General features: G+C 44.8%; 1 protein-coding gene across 4 annotated transcripts; it reads right to left on the bottom strand.

Moving 5' to 3' along the window:
* Positions 1-4,057: 4,057 nt before the first annotated feature.
* On the bottom strand, positions 4,058-17,138 carry LOC115157050 (APOBEC1 complementation factor-like). 4 transcript variants are annotated; one of them, XM_029704965.1, is made up of 12 exons: positions 17,031-17,138; positions 13,943-14,086; positions 13,273-13,407; positions 13,045-13,175; positions 12,585-12,823; positions 12,208-12,372; positions 11,996-12,093; positions 10,201-10,480; positions 9,317-9,528; positions 8,889-9,025; positions 8,403-8,539; positions 4,058-4,710 (listed from the first exon to the last, which is right to left on the bottom strand). In XM_029704965.1, exons 2-12 carry the CDS (start codon positions 14,039-14,041, stop codon positions 4,622-4,624), a joined length of 1,722 nt encoding a protein of 573 aa, XP_029560825.1. In that variant the 5' UTR covers positions 14,042-14,086; positions 17,031-17,138; the 3' UTR covers positions 4,058-4,621. The 4 variants fall into 4 exon arrangements, with proteins under 4 accessions (XP_029560825.1, XP_029560807.1, XP_029560817.1 ...); XM_029704947.1 differs by lacking the exon at positions 4,058-4,710 and adding an exon at positions 7,877-8,130; XM_029704957.1 differs by lacking the exon at positions 4,058-4,710 and adding an exon at positions 7,979-8,130 and having other exon boundaries at positions 9,317-9,504.
* Between the last annotated feature and the right edge of the window lie 1,930 nt (positions 17,139-19,068).

The following is a 19,068-nucleotide window of genomic DNA, read 5'->3' as shown; positions in this document are numbered from 1 at the left end:
CAGTTTGAGAACTTCATCCTGGCACGTTTTGGAAAAAAGGGCAAGTGTCACAGTAGCTGATGTTTTTCTCAATACATTGCAGTCAATGGGAAAAGATGAGTGTCACAGGGTTGATGTGATTGAGCTAGAAGTGAGAGAGAGAGAGAGAAGGGGAGAGTGAGGGAGGGGAAGAGAAGGGAGAGAGAAGGGGAGAGAGAAAGGAAAGAGAGGGTGAAGGAGGGAGAGAGAGAGAGAGGAGAGAGATGAGAGGAGGTGGAGGGAGGGAAAGAAGGAGCGAGAGAGTAGAGGGAGGAGGAGGGAGAGAGAAGGTGTAGAGTGATGGCGGGATGGAGAGGGTGAAAGAACGGGGAGAGAAGAGAATGAGGGGGGTAAAGAGGAGGTTAGGGTGAGAAGAGACAGACATGAGATAAACGACAAAAACGTTAACCCTGTGACACTCATCGTTTCCCATTGACTGCAATGTACCAAGAAAAACGTCAGATAATGTGACATTTTACCTTTTTTGCGAAAAACGTGCCAGGATGACGTTTTCCTATAATATTATGTTGGGTGGGCAGAGCAGACTGTACTAGACCCCTGGAGATGTCCCCCTGGGGAGTGGAAATGATCCGTCAGCACTCCAAAAGACCATTTCCCCAGCAGCCCTCCCAGGACTCTCCCAACTCACACTAGTGTTAGTGCATCGCTGACCTACAAACCACAACCATTAGTTCCCTCCTCTATTCCTATTCCTGTTTGCTGTGTGTGTGTGTCTGTTTGGTGTGTGTGTCTGTTTGGTGTGTGTGTCTGTTTGGTGTGTGTGTCTGTTTGGTGTGTGTGTCTGTTTGGTGTGTGTGTGTGTGTGTGTGTGTGTGTGTGTGTGTGTGTGTGTGTGTGTGTGTGTGTGTGTGTGTGTCTGTTTGGTGTGTGTGCGTGTGTGTGTCTGTGGTGTATGTGTGTGTGTGTCTGTTTGGTGTGTGTGTGTGTGTGTGTGTGTCTGTTCGGCGTGTGTGGTAATAAAGTGAAAGAAGGGTGGTCCTGTGTGGCTCAGTTGGTAGAACATGGTGTTTGCAATGCCAGGGTTGTGGGTTTCGATTCCCACAGGGAACCAGTACGGAGAAAAAATAAATAAAAAATAAATAAAAATAAATGTATGAAATGTATGCATTCACTACTGTAAGTCGCTCTGGATAAGAGCGTCTGCTAAATTACTAAAATGTAAATGTGTGGATTGTATTTGTAATTTATTTTATTTAATCTTTATTTAACTAGGCAAGTCAATTAAGAATAAATTCTTATTTACAATGACGGCCTACACCGGCCAAACCCATACCCGGACAACGCTGGGTAAATTGTGCGCCGCCCGATGGGACTCCCAATCACGGCCGGTTGTGATACAGCCTGTCTCTTGCTGGTCATTTACGTTCTCTAACCGGGAAGCCGGGACAGTTGCATCCATATCTAAAGCGCCACCTCTATCAAAGTCCACCACCACATGGTGGCACTCTTTTTCAGACACTGTGTCTTGCTCCAGGGGCCTTATGTGTGACATTGTGTCTTGCTCCAGGGACCGTATGTGTGACACTGTGTCTTGCTCCAGGGGCCGTATGTGTGACACTGTGTCTTGTTCCAGGGGCCGTATGTGTGACACTGTGTCTTGTTCCAGGGGCCGCATGTGTGACACTGTGTTTTGTTCCAGGGGCCGTATGTGTGACACTGTGTCTTGCTCCAGGGGCCGTATGTGTGACACTGTGTCTTGTTTCAGGGGCCGTATGTGTGACACTGTGTCTTGTTCCAGGGGCCGTATGTGTGACACTGTGTCTTGTTCCAGGGGCCGTATGTGTGACACTGTCTTGTTCCAGGGGCCGTATGTGTGACACTGTGTCTTGTTCCAGGGGGCCGTATGTGTGACACTGTGTCTTGTTCCAGGGGCCATATGTGTGACACTGTGTCTTGTTCCAGGGGCCGTATGTGTGACACTGTGTCTTGTATGTGGCAGCCTTTGCTCTTACCTGGGAGATGCCAGCCCAGACACCAGAGGGTCCTTCTGTGCCAACACTGGACTCCCTGTGATTACCGCAACAGCTCCTGTCCTATTGGAGGGACAAAACTATAGGAATACATGGAATACTGTAGCAGACTCCTATGCATATTCAAAAGTGTACTTTATAGCAGAGAGTCCATAGCAATAAAAAATACTGCCTGCACCAACATGTGTACATCACCTCTCTGATGCTTTCCATCAAAACATGTGGGCTGCGTTGTCCAGCAGGATCTGACATGTTTGACACCACCTGCATCATAGGAGAGAACATTTACAAAAGTGCAAAGGTAAGAAGTCTTACCAGTCACTAGGAGTGAGATGCCGATTATAATTCCATGATCTGTGGAACCAGTTACGTGGACAGATGTTTGTTGTCTTCTCCATCAAGACATCATCCACATCTACCATTGTCTTATGACTACTGTATTGCTGTGTCTGCCCCCTACAGGATCTGCATGGTAAGGCTAGTCAGGAGGTGTGGGATTCTGTGATTTTGTGATTCTGACCCAGCAGGACCTGTTAACCAGCTCTGGGCCACATCTTCACCGCAGAAACTATAAACGGAGGAGGGGATCTCAATTTCAAGGTTAGCAACCCTTCTCCGCTTTTCATTGTACTATATTTAGATCATTGTCATGTAGATAACCCCTCTTCAATGTATTGAATTGTTCTGAAACAGGGGCTTTTTGAGGGTGACCCGTTTTGGCAAGGCATTAGAGATACACTGCTTGGAGCTCCCTCCAATGAGACACAGGACTGCCACCCCCCAAACCTGTTCTCTTCAGCACTGGAGAGGTGTTCTTTTTCAGCCTTTTTCCATTGTAGCCCCAGCGCAGCCTAACACTTTCCATGGGCTTAAACAGTGGTGTTACCCTAGGGGAATTGTGTTTCCAAAGCTAGGACTGTGTGTCAGTGTACTGTAACATGATGTCACCATGGAGATGTGACCGGGCTGTTCTCTCTGGCCTAGCTGACCTGGCCCCTCCCGTGTCACCCAAACATTGTGGACGTCCAGATGATCACCACAGGACCTGTGGCCATTGTGGCTATCCCCGGAGAAATGACGGGAGTTTCCACTACAGTGTGAACGTGTGTGAGTGGTTGAACTTAATAAACCCTCATTTGATTTTCCTTCCTATGCTGTCATGGAAAATGTGATTAGGGAACAGATGTGTTGGACTTGGACTTGAGATGGAATAGGTTGTGACTCGCAGGTCACGCGTTAAGGCGCACATGAAAGTACAATGAAAATCAGTGTTGTTTTGAAGAGAACAGACAGGCCGCAGTGTTTGTTTAGCTGACGTGTTGAAGGACATGTTGGTTGAATTCTGTTTACTTTACTCGTGTTTTGCAGCACCATGTCAGGGGAGGCCGTCAAGCACGTGAGAATCAAATATCACACACACACACACATACATGCACACCCATTCATTAAGGCAAATATTCTGTTTGCATTTTTTTGGTATTACATTTGAATGTGTTATACAGATGACCTTTGTTTGTTGATAAGGAACTGGAGGCCCAGGGAACGTTCAGTATTGCAGAGGTGGTTGTCGCTGGCCTGTGTAGCATCTACTCATTACATCACCACCTATGAGGAGTACCAGGTGCGAGAGGAAGTAAGATTTTGAGTGGTATCAGATCGCTGCTCCGGATCTGATCGCAAAATGGCTGACAATCACTCATTGCGGTTATTTCTCAGAGATCCAGCGTTGCAAAGGAGCATCCACCATCTCTGCATATATCCAGATGTTTTGAGGCCTTTGCAGAGGTGAGGACCATATACTGCACAGTAAACTGGGATGACGTTCGCACAGCTGCATCTTGGGAGACAAGGTAGAGTACTTCCTGTTCATTCAACGTCCTCATTTCATATGCACTGTATATCAGACACAATCCATTTTAGTAGGAAGTGATATCCTTTTAATGGCCGCTGTAAATGAATAAATAAATAACTAGCAGCCCCTGGAACTATCTGGTTGGTTTGATTATTTGGCTTATTTAGCGTCATTCACATTATTTCTTAAGGACATCTTATTGATACAATTGTCAGTGTTTTATAGCTGATTATCACCACACAGCTTAAAGGTCCAACGCAGCTGTTTCTATCTCAATATCAAATCATTTCTGGGTAACAATTAATTACATATTTTACTGTGATTGTTTTCAATTAAAATGGTCAAAAAGAAACAAAAATAGCTTCTTAGCAAAGAGCAATTGCTAGGACTGTCTAGGAGAGGTCTGAGTGGGGGGGGGGGGGGGGGTCTTAATTAATTGCAAGCATAAGAAGTATTTTTGAGAGAAACAGTGGCATGTTGGGCCAGATGGTTGCTAAGGGGTGGTCTTTAGAGCTTGTTTCGCCCAATTAGTGTTCGATTTAGCCCTGTCCAATGAGGGCAGTATTGGTCTACTGTTAACCTCCATGGTGTGGTCATGGTGAGTGTGTTCTAAAGATCAGAACTCTCCTGTGCCAACAGCCTGATGTCTCTCTGTGTGACAGTAACGAGGTCACAGTCTCTTTGATCAGCTCAGTCAACATCAGCCTGACGACATCAGAGGTAGAGGTGAGGGTTGTGAATGGAAGGTGGCACTGAGCCCTCATGTCTTTAGTGTTCTTGTCTCTTTCTTGTCTTGTCTTTTCTCTTCTCTCTCTTCTCTTGTCTCCTCTCCTCTCACAATAGGTTTAACTGGGTAAAGAATGGAGCAGAGAGTAATGTTACCATTGAGTGACACATCCTCCTGTGAGCCCAGACTTTCTCCTACCGGATCAGACACTTTGGACACTACAAACAGAGGAAGGGGATCACAGATCCTGTGATTCCAGTGAATAGGGGTGTGTCAGAGCTCTTCAGAGTCTCCAAAATAACATATTATTACTAACTGCTGGTCACTGAGTAAGAACAAATAGGGCACATTATAGTGTACACTTCTAGTGACCCACATTTGATGATGTATTTATGATCTCTATTTCAATGCAGTTCAATGTATGTACAGTGTTGAAGCACTAAATATGACCAGTGCTTCAATATGCAACCGGCCTTTGGGTTGACGGACAACAAGCCATTGGGCTGAATGGAGGCTGAGCTCAACAGGATGACGGGGGAAATATGTTTTGAATGTAGGGCAGCTTTAGTGCCCTTCCACAGCTCATCTCCCATGGATATGAAGATCATTTGTTTATGATCAGTTTATTCACTTTTTTTGTGTGTGTGTGTGTAATTATGTACAGTGCTTATTTCGAATAGAATGAAATGATTTAAATATTGTGGCACACTTCTTAGTTTTATGTAGAAGGAATAAAGTGAAGAAAGCTAGTCTCAAAATGCAATTGGTTCATTTATCACAGGCAATTACAGATCCTGAAACATTAGAATGACCAAGCTGTACTACACGTTGTTTCACAAAAGGGTTCCCATTTCTCCTTACATTTCAGATTTCTATTTATTTCTCTCCTCTGTGATTTTTTTTAGATCAATTATTGAGGCACAAAGAATTTGAAATATCCAAAAACAATATAACTATACAAATATTGTCGGATTTCTGGTATAAAAAATACGTTCGAAGTGCTTTACACACTTTAATACTGTCACTGCTTAGGCATTTATGTTTATCAGAGTGTCGTTTTGTACGCTGAGAAGTGTGTTAACACTTCCTATGTCCATGTTCGCAGGCCTAGGTTTGGTGTAAGGCAATAAGAGAAATACGCTAAATAGAATGACACTGATCTTTGTCAAGATGATTGTCCATAGTTAACACTCCAGACATATTACTCCAATGTAAAACAATACATTTTGACATAAATATAACATGACTCAAACACTTTTCCATAGACGACAAACCCTTAACATCTTAAAATAGGCAGTTCAGTTTCACAGCAGCTTGTGGATGGATTTCATTTTCCGCAAAAAAGAGAGGGAAACATTTTCTGTGTTTGCATTTGTAAATACTGAGACACAAATAGCACAAAAGAAACCCCTCACTATCAAAAGTGACTGAACCACGGCAGTGTTTTTAGTCTAACAATGTACAACCGTGCAACAACATCAAAAGGTACTTGCAGCACATTTAGGTAGAAAGTAAAAGTCATCCTTGAAACGAGAAATCCCTGACATTTAAAAACTATATTTCTATAGATGATTTATCAGGAAATCCAAATAAGACTTTTAGGGCTAATTTAATCAACTTAAATGGGGAAACTTCAACTTCTACACTATTGGGTCAAAGGAGACCACTAGTCCGTCACTATGAACCAGCAGCTGTATCATAAAATAGACAATGAGTATAAAAAAAGTCTTGGCTGTCAAAATAATGATAAAATACATAAGAACCAATCAAAACTACCTCTGACAATTTGCTGACTCTACAACATCCAATTAGGGCCCTCCTCTACAACTAAATAGATCCACACAATCAAATGAAAACACATAATGGATACTATGTACACTGAACAAAAATATAAACGCAACATGCAACAATTTCAAAGATTTTACTGAGTTACAGTTCATATAAGGAAATAAGTGGGTTAATTATGCCCTAATCTATGGATTACACATGACTGGGAATACAGATATGCATCGGTTTGTCACAGATACTTAAAAAAAAGTAGGGACGTGGATCAGAAAACCAGTCAGTATCTGGTGTGACCGCCATTTGCCTCATGCAGCACGACACATCTCCTTCGCATCGAGTTGATCAGACTAGATTGTGGCCTGTGGAATGTTATCCCATTCCTCTCCAATGGCTTTGCAAAGTTGCTGGATATTGGCGGGAACTGGAACACACTGTCGTACATGTCGATCCAGAGCATCCCAAACTTGCTCAATGGGTGACATGTCAGGTGAATATGCAGGCCATGGAAGAACTGTGACATTTTCAGCCTCAGGAATTGTGAACAGATTCTTGTGACACGGGGCTATGCATTATCATGCTGAAACATGAGGCGATGGCGGCAGATGAATGGCACGTCAATGGGTCTCAGGATCTCGTCATGGTATCTCTGTGCATTCAAATCGACATTGATAAAATGCAATTGTGTTTGTTGTCTGTAACTTATCCCTGCCCATACTATAACCCCACCACCACCATGGGGCATTCTGTTCACAACGTTGACATCAGCAAACCGCTCGCCTACACCACTCCATACACGCTGTCTGCCATCTGCCCGATACAGTTGAAACCGGGATTCATCCCTGAAGAGCACACTTCTCCAGCGTGCCAGTGACCATCGAAGGTGAGCATTTGCCCACTGAAGTTGGTTACAATGCCAAACTGCAGTCAGGTCAAGACCCTGGTGAGAAAGACGAGCACCCAGATGAGCATCCCTGAGACGGTTTCTGAGAATTTGTGCAGAAATTCTTTGGTTGTCCAAACCCACAGTTTCATTAGCTGTCCGGTTGGCTGGTCTCAGAAGATCCCGTAGGTTAAGAAGCAAGATGTGGAGGTCCTGGGCTGGCATCGTTACACATGGTCTTCAGTTGTGAGGCCGGTCATACTCTAAAATGACGTTGGAGGTGGCTTATGGTAGAGAAGTGAACATTCAGTTCTCTGGCAACAGCTTTGGTGAACATTCCTGCAGTCAGCATGATAATTGCATGCTCCCTCAAAACTTCAGACATCTGTGGCATTGTTTCGCATGACAAAACTGCACATTTTAGAGTGACCTTTTATTGTCCCCAGCACAAGATGCATCTGTGTAATGATCATGCTGTTTAATCAGCTTCTTGATATGCCACACCTGTCAGGTGGATGGATTATCTTGGCAAAGGAGAAATGCTCACTAACAGGGATGTGAACAAATTTGTGCACAAAATTTTTTTGAGAAATATATGCTTGTTGTGCGTATGAAACATTTCTGGGATCTTTTACATGTTGCGTTTATATTTTTGTTCAGTGTAGTTCTATATAGTCTGAACTACGAATGAATGCTGGTGAATGAGATGACGTTCCAGGATGGCCCTAGAATACTCCATAACCGTCTCCACGGGTTGCCACGGTGAAGGCGGGATAGCCTTCGTAGGTAGTGTATGCTGCCATGTCCTGGTGCAGGGAGACGGCCTGTTTGAGCTGGGAGGCAGCTACTGAGGCTGAGGTGTTCGCTATTGTGTAACCTGCAGATCAGGAGACGGGTCATGGGTGAGATAGCTATTCAAATTGCATTTCAGTTGTTCAAGCTCATATCTTGTCGTTATTGTGGAGTCTGTATTATGTTCAGTTTGAACAAGTTTTTTTAATCAAAAACTTTCACTTGCCAACATATGTAATTCATGAACGGCCTTTGGTTTGGTTTGTATTTGTAGTGTATACCGTCATGTGGTTCTAAGCAACCTACTCTAGAGAGAGGGTGGTATGATGGTTAGTCTTACGGACATTCACAACATACCTGGGAATGCAGCAACGGCTGCAGCGGAGGCCTCAGCACCCTCTGTCTGCACACCCAGGGTATGCAGGGCGTGCTCCGCAGCATGAACCTTGGCCTCATCCACAGATGTACACAGCTTGGCTGGGGTGAACGGATGCCTGGAGGGAGGAAGGAAGGAAGGGGGAGAAGGGAGATAAGGGAGATAAGGTTAGAGGGTTATATTATCCAAGGGATCCTTGGATAGAGGAAGCCGGCAGGTTGACTAGCGGTTAAGAGCGTTGGGCCAGTAACCGAAAGTTGCTGGTTTGAATCCCCAAGCCAAGTAGGTGAAAATCTGCCGGGGTGCCCTTGAGCAAGGCACTTCAACCTAATTGCTTCTGTAAATCACTGTGGATTAAAGTGTCTGCTAAATGATTGCAATGCTAGAGGAGAAGGTTACAGGGTTATGTTATCCTTTGATATAGGAAGCCACTACTGAAACATATTAGATGTGGCTGTGTTTCTTACACATTTGGATATTGGGTGGACAGAGCTGGAATGGTGACTTTGTAGAGGAACAGTTGGCTTTGGTCAGGTCCGATGGCAGAGTGAAGCTGATAAACTGGCTGCCCCCAGTTGTTCTTCTGACACACATCCTCCAAGATCTGGAAGAAGACATGAAACATCAATAGATGTGTTTTTCTGAAACATTTCAATTATTGTGTCAGCAGAATGCTGAATACCTTATTTACGGCTAATAAGTAATTAAGTGCGTGTGAGCACAATGCTGAATACCTTATTTACGGCTATTAAGTAATTAAGTGAGTATGTGTTTGTTGTCCCGTCAGTTCTCATCAGGTCTGGATGTGTGTGTGTGTGTGTGTGTGTGTGTGTGTGTGTGTGTGTGTGTGTGTGTGTGTGTGTGTGTGTGTGTGTGTGTGTGTGTGTGTGTGTACCTGTGGTGTGTGTTTGATACTGGGAAGCTTCACAGGGTTCATGGGTGTGAGCTCCATGCCTGGCAGCAGGTCAAAGAGCTTGTCCTCGGGGTGCTTGTCTGTCTTTAGCTGGTAGGTGGCACAGCCTCGGCCTAAACCTGCGTAGGCAAGGTATCCACGACCACCCATCCCGCGTATGCCCGCTGCCCCTACAGGTACATTCATGTAAATTTCTAGGAATGCAAGAAGGCATTATATCGAATCAAATCACCAGAAATCACCTGGGAGGCAATCAATACCTTGTAAAGACTGATCATAGGTCATCCAGGCCAGCACAGTACAGCGATTCCATTTTTAACATGTTCAATTTCCCCCCATATCCAACTTGATTGAATGATCGTACTTGTCATACTAGATTGTAGTATGCAGCTTTGGAGAGCAAATTCTGAATGACAGTCAGGCATCCGAAATCTCTTACTGCTATAAAGCAGTACAGCATTATTCATAGTGCTCAATGCATGAACATAGGTAAGTTATCTCTATTAGGAAATCAAACATTAATGAAACAACATACAGTATATAATTGCAAAATGTGGATTTGGCTCCAGACTGAATTAAGTACTTTATAGCTTTCTCTGATTCAAACAAACAAAACAATTTCAGTTGAATCCTGAAACTACCCATTGAGGCTGGTTTGCATTGTATTTGGATATCTCAAGTGATTATAGCAGATACCATTGACCTTATCAGCTACTCAAAGACACAGATTGGTAGATAAATGCCATATATATATATATATATATATATATATATATATATATATATATATATATATATATATATATATATATATGTGTCTGTCTCACTGATTAGCTGTGGAGAGGAATCAGAGAGAGGGTACCCACCTCTGACCGAGGGCGTGCGCACCAGGCCACGGCCCCCCACAAGCCCCTTGGCAATAGGGAAGCGGAACTGATTAGGAATAGCAGCATATATCTGGGGGGTGTAGAACACAGGGGCACCCAGGTAGGCTGCTGAGGGGTCATACACCTGGCCCAGTGTGCAGGCATACTCCCCCTGGAGCAGGGCCCCACCGCGGCCACCTGTACCCCGGGTGTAGCGCACGTAGTTGTCCTTATCCACCGGCTTAGCCAGGGTCACCTCCACGGGAGAGCCATCCACCAGCTAGGGGAGAAGTTGACATTTGGATCTATTCCGTGTAGAGGCAGGTTGTGGCTGGATAATGCATTGTTGTATGACATTGCTTGGTTCTGATGGCTTATCGTTCGGCTGGAGCCTGGTAGGGATGAGACTTTGATTCCCACATGAACTGAATGTGTTGAATTTGTGCCAACTGTGAGTCGCTTAGATTAAAGCATGTGTCACCATGACATTACATGTCCTGGGATAGGCCGGTGAGAGAGAGAGAGAGAGAGAGAGACCAGTGAGGGAGAGAGGCCAGTGAGAGAGAGAGGCCGGTGAGAGAGAGAGGCCGGTGAGAGAGAGAGAGAGGCCAGTGAGGGAGAGAGGCCGGTGAGAGAGAGAGGCCGGTGAGAGAGAGAGAGAGACCAGTGAGGGAGAGAGGCCAGTGAGAGAGAGAGGCCGGTGAGAGAGAGAGGCCGGTGAGAGAGAATAGAGAGAGGCCAGTGAGGGAGAGAGGCCAGTGAGAGAGAGAGGCCGGTGAGAGAGAGAGGCCGGTGAGAGAGAGAAAGAGAGAGACCTGTGAGGGAGAGAGGCCAGTGAGGGAGAGAGGCCAGTGAGAGAGAGAGGCCGGTGAGAGAGAGAGGCCGGTGAGAGAGAGAGAGAGAGAGGCCAGTGAGGGAGAGAGGCCAGTGAGAGAGAGAGGCCGGTGAGAGAGAGAGGCCAGTGAGAGAGAGAGAGAGAGAGACCAGTGAGGGAGAGAGGCCAGTGAGAGAGAGAGGCCGGTGAGAGAGAAAGGCCGGTGAGAGGGAGAGAGAGACCAGTGAGGGAGAGAGGCCAGTGAGAGAGAGAGGCCGGTGAGAGAGAGAGGCTGGTGAGAGAGAGAGAGAGAGAGGCCAGTGAGGGAGAGAGGCCAGTGAGAGAGAGAGAGGCCGGTGAGAGAGAGAGGCCGGTGAGAGAGAGAGGCCAGTGAGAGAGAGAGAGAGAGAGACCAGTGAGGGAGAGAGGCCAGTGAGAGAGAGAGGCCGGTGAGAGAGAGAGGCCGGTGAGAGGGAGAGAGAGACCAGTGAGGGAGAGAGGCCAGTGAGAGAGAGAGGCCGGTGAGAGAGAGAGGCCGGTGAGAGAGAGAGAGAGAGAGGCCAGTGAGGGAGAGAGGCCAGTGAGAGAGAGAGGCCGGTGAGAGAGAGAGGCCGGTGAGAGAGAGAGAGAGTCCAGTGAGGGAGAGAAGCCAGTGAGAGAGAGAGGCCGGTGAGAGAGAGAGGCCGGTGAGAGAGAGAGAGAGACCAGTGAGGGAGAGAGGCCAGTGAGAGAGAGAGGCCGGTGAGAGAGAGAGAGGCCGGTGAGAGAGAGAGAGAGGCCAGTGAGGGAGAGAGGCCAGTGAGAGAGAGAGGCCGGTGAGAGAGAGAGGCCAGTGAGAGAGAGAGAGAGAGAGACCAGTGAGGGAGAGAGGCCAGTGAGAGAGAGAGGCCGGTGAGAGAGAGAGGCCGGTGAGAGAGAGAGAGAGAGTCCAGTGAGGGAGAGAGGCCAGTGAGAGAGAGAGGCCGGTGAGAGAGTTTATACCTTTCCATTCAGTGCGTCCATGGCGCTTATCGCGTCCTCTCTCTGGGTGAAATGGACAAAGGCATAGTCTCTGATCTTCTTCACTCTCTCTACAGCACCTGTAGATCAGCATACATCTGCTTATTAACCCCATTATAACACAGTCACATACTGAAACTCGTTGTTCAACCCAAATGTGACCCACTATCCGACTGAGCTGTAACTGAACCTGCCTGGTTTGATACTGTTGAACTCCTTCTCGATGGTCTCTTCTGTAGTGGCCAGCATTAAGTTCCTCACGTAGAGAATCTTCACCGTTGCCATGGTGTCCTCGTCCACTTCCACTTCAGGCTCCGCCCAGTCCACGGCGATGGCGTGCCCCCACAGCAGAATCCTCCCTGGGGAAGGAGATCAGGAAGTTCAACACTTCAGCCCATTAGCCCACCCAAAGTAATAATCTACACTTTTCTTTTCAAAGCCTCAAAGTCATCATGGTCCAGTATGATTTACTGTGTCCTTCCATAGGGTTATGTTACAACGATGTTGTTTCTTGACTGACTGGGATTCTCAGTACTATGACTGTTAATAGTATACAATACGGGTTTAGTACCTGGCAGTAGTTTCCTCCTGGCCATGGCTGCAGCGCGGTGACTGTCGTACTCCACAAAGGCGAAGCCCCTGTTCTTGGTCTTGTCCGCAGCACTGGGGTAAACAATCACCTCCAACACCCCATCTGTTACTTTCTTCATTTCCATCAGGATCTCCTCTCTCTTCTTGGATTTGGGGATGCCCCCCACAAACAGACGACAGTTGTCCACACTGGCACACACTCCCAGGAGCCTTCCGTTCCTGGAGAATAAACAGATTGGATTGAATGGAAAGATTTATTTATTTTTTGTCAACAATGCACACAATGAAATCCAATATTGTTACTGTCGGGTGATGAAGAGAGTGTTGGTAGTCCTGCTTTCAGTTTTCCATGACTCATGTGTATGTTTGTGCTAGCTAACCATTAGGCTACACAAGGCTTTTTCCCCCATTTCATTCCATTGTGTCATGTGATTACTTACCTGATTTCATAGTTATTGAGCTGTTTCATGGCGGTCTTGGCTTCATTTCTGGTGTAAAAGGTAACAAAGGCATATCCTCTATTATTGCCGTTGAAGTCCATCATCATCCGAACCTCAAAGATTTTCCCAAACTGTGAATAGAAAGGTAGAAAGTGGATGCATTTGAAAACCAAGGACACACAATAGGTTACACTTTGGGAACTGATTTAATTAGCAAACCTATCTTACTTTCTCACAGTGGGGGACCAGCTCATCCTCAAAGAGGTCTCTTGGCAGCTTCCCCACAAAGATCTCACTGCCCCTCTCTGGGGGAGGGCCTTCCCAGCCCGGAGGGGGTCCGCCGTACCTCCTCTGACCATTCTCCTGTAGACACAACGGACTGATGGTGAGTAACCAGGGGTTTGTAAGGAGTACAGGGTTTGTAAGGAGATCCACCTCAAATGTCCTTTGTAACGCAGGTTTCATTCCGAATGACAGATTTGAGCATTCATATAGAAATCTCCCAGATATCTTTGTTTGGTATGACCTTGAAGTTATGCACAAATTGCCCAGACAATTCCCATAACAATGCAATATGAGCTGTAGAATCCCCAACCAATGAATTTGACATGGACCAGACTTCAGCAGTAAGACAGAGGGATCCAGTCATTTGTGTCTTTCACCAGAGGGTGGCGCCCCATTATCAATAATTGCAACGAAGGCCAAGGGAAAGAGCTCAGTCGCACGTGAATAGTTTTAAAACTGATGGAGGACCTCAGATTTTATCAGAGCTCCACTTCTCCACATTACACATAAACTCCATAAGGAAGGATGACTTGTGTGGAGGCCTTATGGTAACACTCATAGATTTGGTCATAGATTAGGCAAAAGCCTGACATGCTTTGGATATGGTTCCTACCTGCAGTAATTGGTATCCTGTGCGCTGAATGAGCGCACGCAGCGAGACCTCTTTCTGCATGCCCGTCAGTCCATCCCCAGATTTTTGATTAGATTCCATTGAGAGCGATTGTCAGCAATAAATCAGCGAAATTAGGGGTGCTCACTGAAATCAAATCACAGTTCAGAACACATCAGAGAGAACATCCTAAACAACCCATAACTGGAGCTCAAAGTGTCATCAAATCACACTGTAGCCTTCTTTTGCTACTATTTGAACTTTTTAGGAATAAACTCTTAAACTGGTTCAGAACTTCAGTACTCTATCACGCATGAATGTATTACACATATAGTAAATCAAATGTGCTATGTATTGTAAATTCCTTTGGAGACACATTTGGTCTCAAAAACACTCCATTACCCTTACAGGATGATCAGGTATGATTTTGGCTGAATGGCACCCCCAGCAGGTACTCAGCTGTTATGCACCATCTTATGATGACGTAGAGAGAAGCGTATTTCATTCAGTTCCAGGTCAAGGACAGCTCTGTAATTATTAACGCAACTCAGGCCAAACAGCAGACAACCACTGAGGCCCCGTTGTCTCAATCTATTCCACCCACCACCACCATAGACATCTTCCCCACACTCTCACACTCATATACTGTGACATACTGTATACTGACATACAGGAAGTCCTTAAGCAACAGCTTTGAATAAGGGCCCCTTAATCAATCCTTTGATTCTCAATGGCCAATCACAAGACACAGCAAGACGCCCAACGCTAGCGAACTATAGTCCACTTCAAGATAATCCCTTTAGTTGGTGAGAGGTTGATTAAATCAGTCGGAAGATACAGTAAACAGGTCACTCTGAGTGTTGCAAGAATTTCCATCCTGATTGAGAGGCCTCTCTTTGTTTCTTTCCACACATATGGATCAAAAAGAAAGAGAGAGGTCCTGCTGGTGATGACAAGGCTTCACTCCTCCAGATCAGAGGGATGGGGAAAGAGGGAGAGAGAGGGGGTCACAGGGTACGTGACGGCCACACAAACCATCTTCAAACGGTCTCAAGTGCCAATCATGACAGAAATTATGTCATACACACACCTTCTTCTTCCCCCAAATATAGTCAAACCAATTTCTCCTTTAAGACAATGAATTCTCCCAACACACACAAGATGGCTTTGTATTGATTGTTCACTCCTCACAACTCTCCTCGACGGCTCTCCGGAAGACTTTGTTGAAAATGTCAAGACGCCAGGCAACATAAAAAAATACTGGAGTTGACCTGCTCTCAGGTCGAGCACCATCATTCACCACAGTCAAGCCAGAGGGAACATGGTTTCACACTCTCATTTAAGATTTCAGATTGATTTCACAATATCATCGGTAACAATACTAGGACCCAGGTCATATATTTTCATCTGTGAATTCAATATTAGCTGCCATTATGATACTCTCCAGGCCTGTGTCTAGAGAGATGAGTTATTTCGGCATCATTCACTTGCAGAACATTGACGTAGGCAGCCAACCATGGCAACAGCACTATTTCCTGACCAAGAAAAACACTAAATGAATCTCTACAGTCAAAGATGAGGTATTGGGTTCCGTTGACACTTACAGCCTAGGCAAACACCTGGGGAGGGAAACGGTCTTTAGGTTCTATTTCTGTTCTGGGTGGCTTGGAGAGAAGATGTCATTATGAGGCTCTAGGCCTTGAGTGGCCATACTACTACTACAGGACTCCATTACTCAATTCAATTAAACTCCAATTCAACTCAATTCAACTCAATTCAATTCAATTCCACTCAATTCAAATCAATTAATTTCAATTCAAGTGGCTTTATTGGCATGGGAAACACATGTTAACATTGCCAAGCAAGTGAAGTAAATAACATACAAAAGTGAAATAAACAATACTCTCTCTCAATTCAATGTAAGGTCTTTATTGGCATGGGAAACATGTTTACATTGCAAAGCAATGTAAACTCTCTATCTCTCTCTTTTCCTCTCTCTCTCTCTCTCTCTCTCTCTCTCTCGCTCTCTGTCTGTCTGGGGCTCTCTTCATGATAGCCTGGTTACCGTTTGCGTAAACAAGATAACTAGATGGAGCCTTGTCTGGCGGTGATCAGTAGCTGCTTTTTGGAGTTTTGTTGACTGAGGCTAAACACACACATGGCTGAAATGCCACTGTGTTGGCCGTGTTTGCTGCTGGAAAAACAAGTCCAAAAAGATTTATAATGGAAATCATATCAAATAGTTTGGACTTTAACTTCATATTTTGAGTAGTCTCTTCAGTTTACTTGCTTTTATTACTACACTCTTAGAAAAAGGGTTCCAAAAGGGTTCTTCGGCTGTCCCCATAGGAGAACCCTATTTGGTTCCAGGCATAACCCTTTTTTGTTTCAGGTAGAACCCTTTTGGGTTCCATGTAGAACCCTCTGTGGAAAGGGTTCTACATGGAACCCAAAAGGTTTCTACCTAAAACCAAAAAGGGTTCTTCAAAAGATTATCCTATGGGGACAGCCAAAGAACCCTTTTAGGTTCTAGATACCACCTTTTTTTCCCTGAGAGTGTAATTTTCCCACAGGACTTCAAAGTTCAAAAGGAGCTATAACTCGTTCCATATGTTCATTGGCATCTGACATACATACCAAAAATAACTACTGTTAATCAGTTTGCCTTATATGAAACTGTAAGCACACTACTGTGAATACTACACGCTGACTATAATAGAATCAACAATTGGCACATACAAATGCTACAAAATTATAAACTAGTGAACAATATGACTATGTCAAACAAGGCTCTTCCCCGTCAGACATGTCACACATGTGACGCCTACAACATCAACACAATTAACAGAAAATGACAACCAACCTTCTATATGAAACCATCTAATCATGTCCCCCTCTATCTAGGTTCTTACCTTGACTGTGTCCTCAGTACCATACAAGTCACCTAACACAACATTTGACCAGTTGATCAGTTAGATCAGTCAAACGAAAAACATCCCCAGTGAGTTCAATGAGACTCAGCATGCTGGAAGAGAGCAGATCTCCAAAGCAGCAGAGACATAACAAGGAAGAGTTAGGGAGCTAAGCTTACCTGAGCAATTTCAGAGATCACCACCCGGAAGACTCAGTCCTTCATTCTAGTGATTTTGAAACGTGTCACTGGGGTGATTCGGTAATTACATCATATCAAACTCCAAAGGTTCACTGTCCTGGAGCTGCTTTATGAGCCTGCAGGGTTAAACTTTAACCAGCCCTATCTCTCCCTGCCTCTCTGCCTGCAGAGAGAGGAACCTTTTGACCAGGGATAAAAAGATCATGGTGCTCTCAGCCAGATACAGACACACTGCTCTGTTAACTAAACAAAGCAATTTACTGTACACTCTCAAGTTTTCTACTTTTGAACAATAGTACATCACCATCTTAACCTTAAACTTCTTACTTAAGAACATGTGTTTTTCTATGTAAGAAATAGGGCCACAATAACATGGGTGTACAGTCAATGAAATGACCGGGTAGTACTCTGATGACAAGAGCTATTTATTCAGTTATTATAAACTGGGTGGTTTGAGCCCTGAATGCTGATTGGCTGACAGCCGTGGTATATTGACCATATACCACACCCCCTCGGGTTTTATTGCTTGTGTCATCCAAAATAATAAGACCAAAGCCATAGTGACCCAGTATCCTCCATTTCTCAGTGATATACCTGAAGGTAAACAAGCCAAAGTGTTTGCTGTTTCGTTTGAGCAGGATAGATTGAAAAATGTTTTTTTTTATTGTCACATACACGGGATAGATGCAGTGAAATATGCTGTTTTTACAGTAGTACAGTTCCCCTGGAGAAAATGAGCTCAAGGGCACATTGTTACGTTGTTGGTTCAGGTATTCTAACCAGCAACCTCTGGGTTATTGGCCTAGCGTGCTAACCACTAGGCTTCCTGCCACCCTATAATACACTTAGAATACACAGGCAGCCACAGTCTCACTGCTTGGTACACTTTCACCCTCTCAGGGTTTTCACCAGCTGTTCACATCAACACCACCAATCAGAGCTAACCTCCTAGCTGGGGTGAATATTTTTTTACTTAACATGCCAAGTCAGTTAAGAACAAATTCTTATTTACAATGATGGCCTACCTCAGCCAAACCCAGACAACTGGGCCAATTGTGCACCACCCTATGGGACTCCCAATCACGGCTGGATGTGATGCAGCCTGGATTCAAACCAGGAACTGCAATGACGCCTCTTATGCTGAGGTGCATTGCCTTAGACTGCTGCGCCACTCGGGAGCCCCAATAAGAGGTGTCATGTCACATAAACCTGGTTTTGGTAAACAATATGTCATTATAAGAGACATATCATTAGTGAGAAACCATATTTGGCTTAAACAAAATAACATTTTATGAAACATTGGCAGTGCCTTTAATCTAAGTTTTGTGCATAATTGCTTTTGCCAATTTCTTTCCATTGGCAGATGTTTCATTTCCACACAAGTAATTGTTTTGTGTTTCGCAAGGCTGTGGCTCATCCCATTACTGATGCGTGCCAAATAAATAGTTAACAGCAGTGTTATCCTGTCAACGAGGAAAACACTGGGTGTTACATTGTTTGTCCAGACATCCAGCAGCCTGTCTGACAAGTCTTATTGACTCTCTAGTGCCCCTGTGTGGTTGAACAGATAATCCCATAAGCAGTGAGTCTTGGTACCTTTACCAGTAGCGTTTCCTTAGCATTACATAATTCATAATAACATCTGTATCACGTAATAATGAGGCAGCCTTGCGAGAAATTCTGCTCCTTCTGTACATCCCAGATCCCATCTGTCCTTTCGTGTGTCTGAGGTTTTCCACTTCTGCCATTATTATTCTCGGATTCCTCCCCTGGTGCCATGCTCATTCAAACAGAAAACCACCACAAGGGCATCCCTGACCTGGCATTGTTCATTAACTTTGTGTAGTTAGGCATCTAACATCCATGAAGGCTGTGTACATCTTAGCATATCATACACTCAGGAAAACATCAACATTGTGAGATACTACGAATTCCGTATACAGTAATTGTGAATGGATTAAAAGACAAGGCCTTGTATTCCATTTCTGCCTTGTGTGTTTCAATCATCTTCTGTTTG

The sequence above is a fragment of the Salmo trutta genome, chromosome 2 (genome assembly GCF_901001165.1).
Source record: "Salmo trutta chromosome 2, fSalTru1.1, whole genome shotgun sequence".
Classification (NCBI taxonomy): Eukaryota; Metazoa; Chordata; class Actinopteri; order Salmoniformes; family Salmonidae; genus Salmo; species Salmo trutta.
This window is presented reverse-complemented; position numbering and strand designations above follow the sequence as displayed.

Coding starts and splice junctions, on each gene's coding strand:
- LOC115157050 (XM_029704947.1), bottom strand. CDS start 14,041: ATGGAATCTAATCAAAAATCTGGGGATGGACTGACGGGCATGCAGAAA. Junction 13,408..13,942: donor CAGGATACCAATTACTGCAG/GTAGGAACCATA, acceptor TTGTGTCTACAG/GAGAATGGTCAGAGGAGGTA. Junction 9,026..9,316: donor GTATCAAACACACACCACAG/GTACACACACAC, acceptor GTCTTCTTCCAG/ATCTTGGAGGATGTGTGTCA.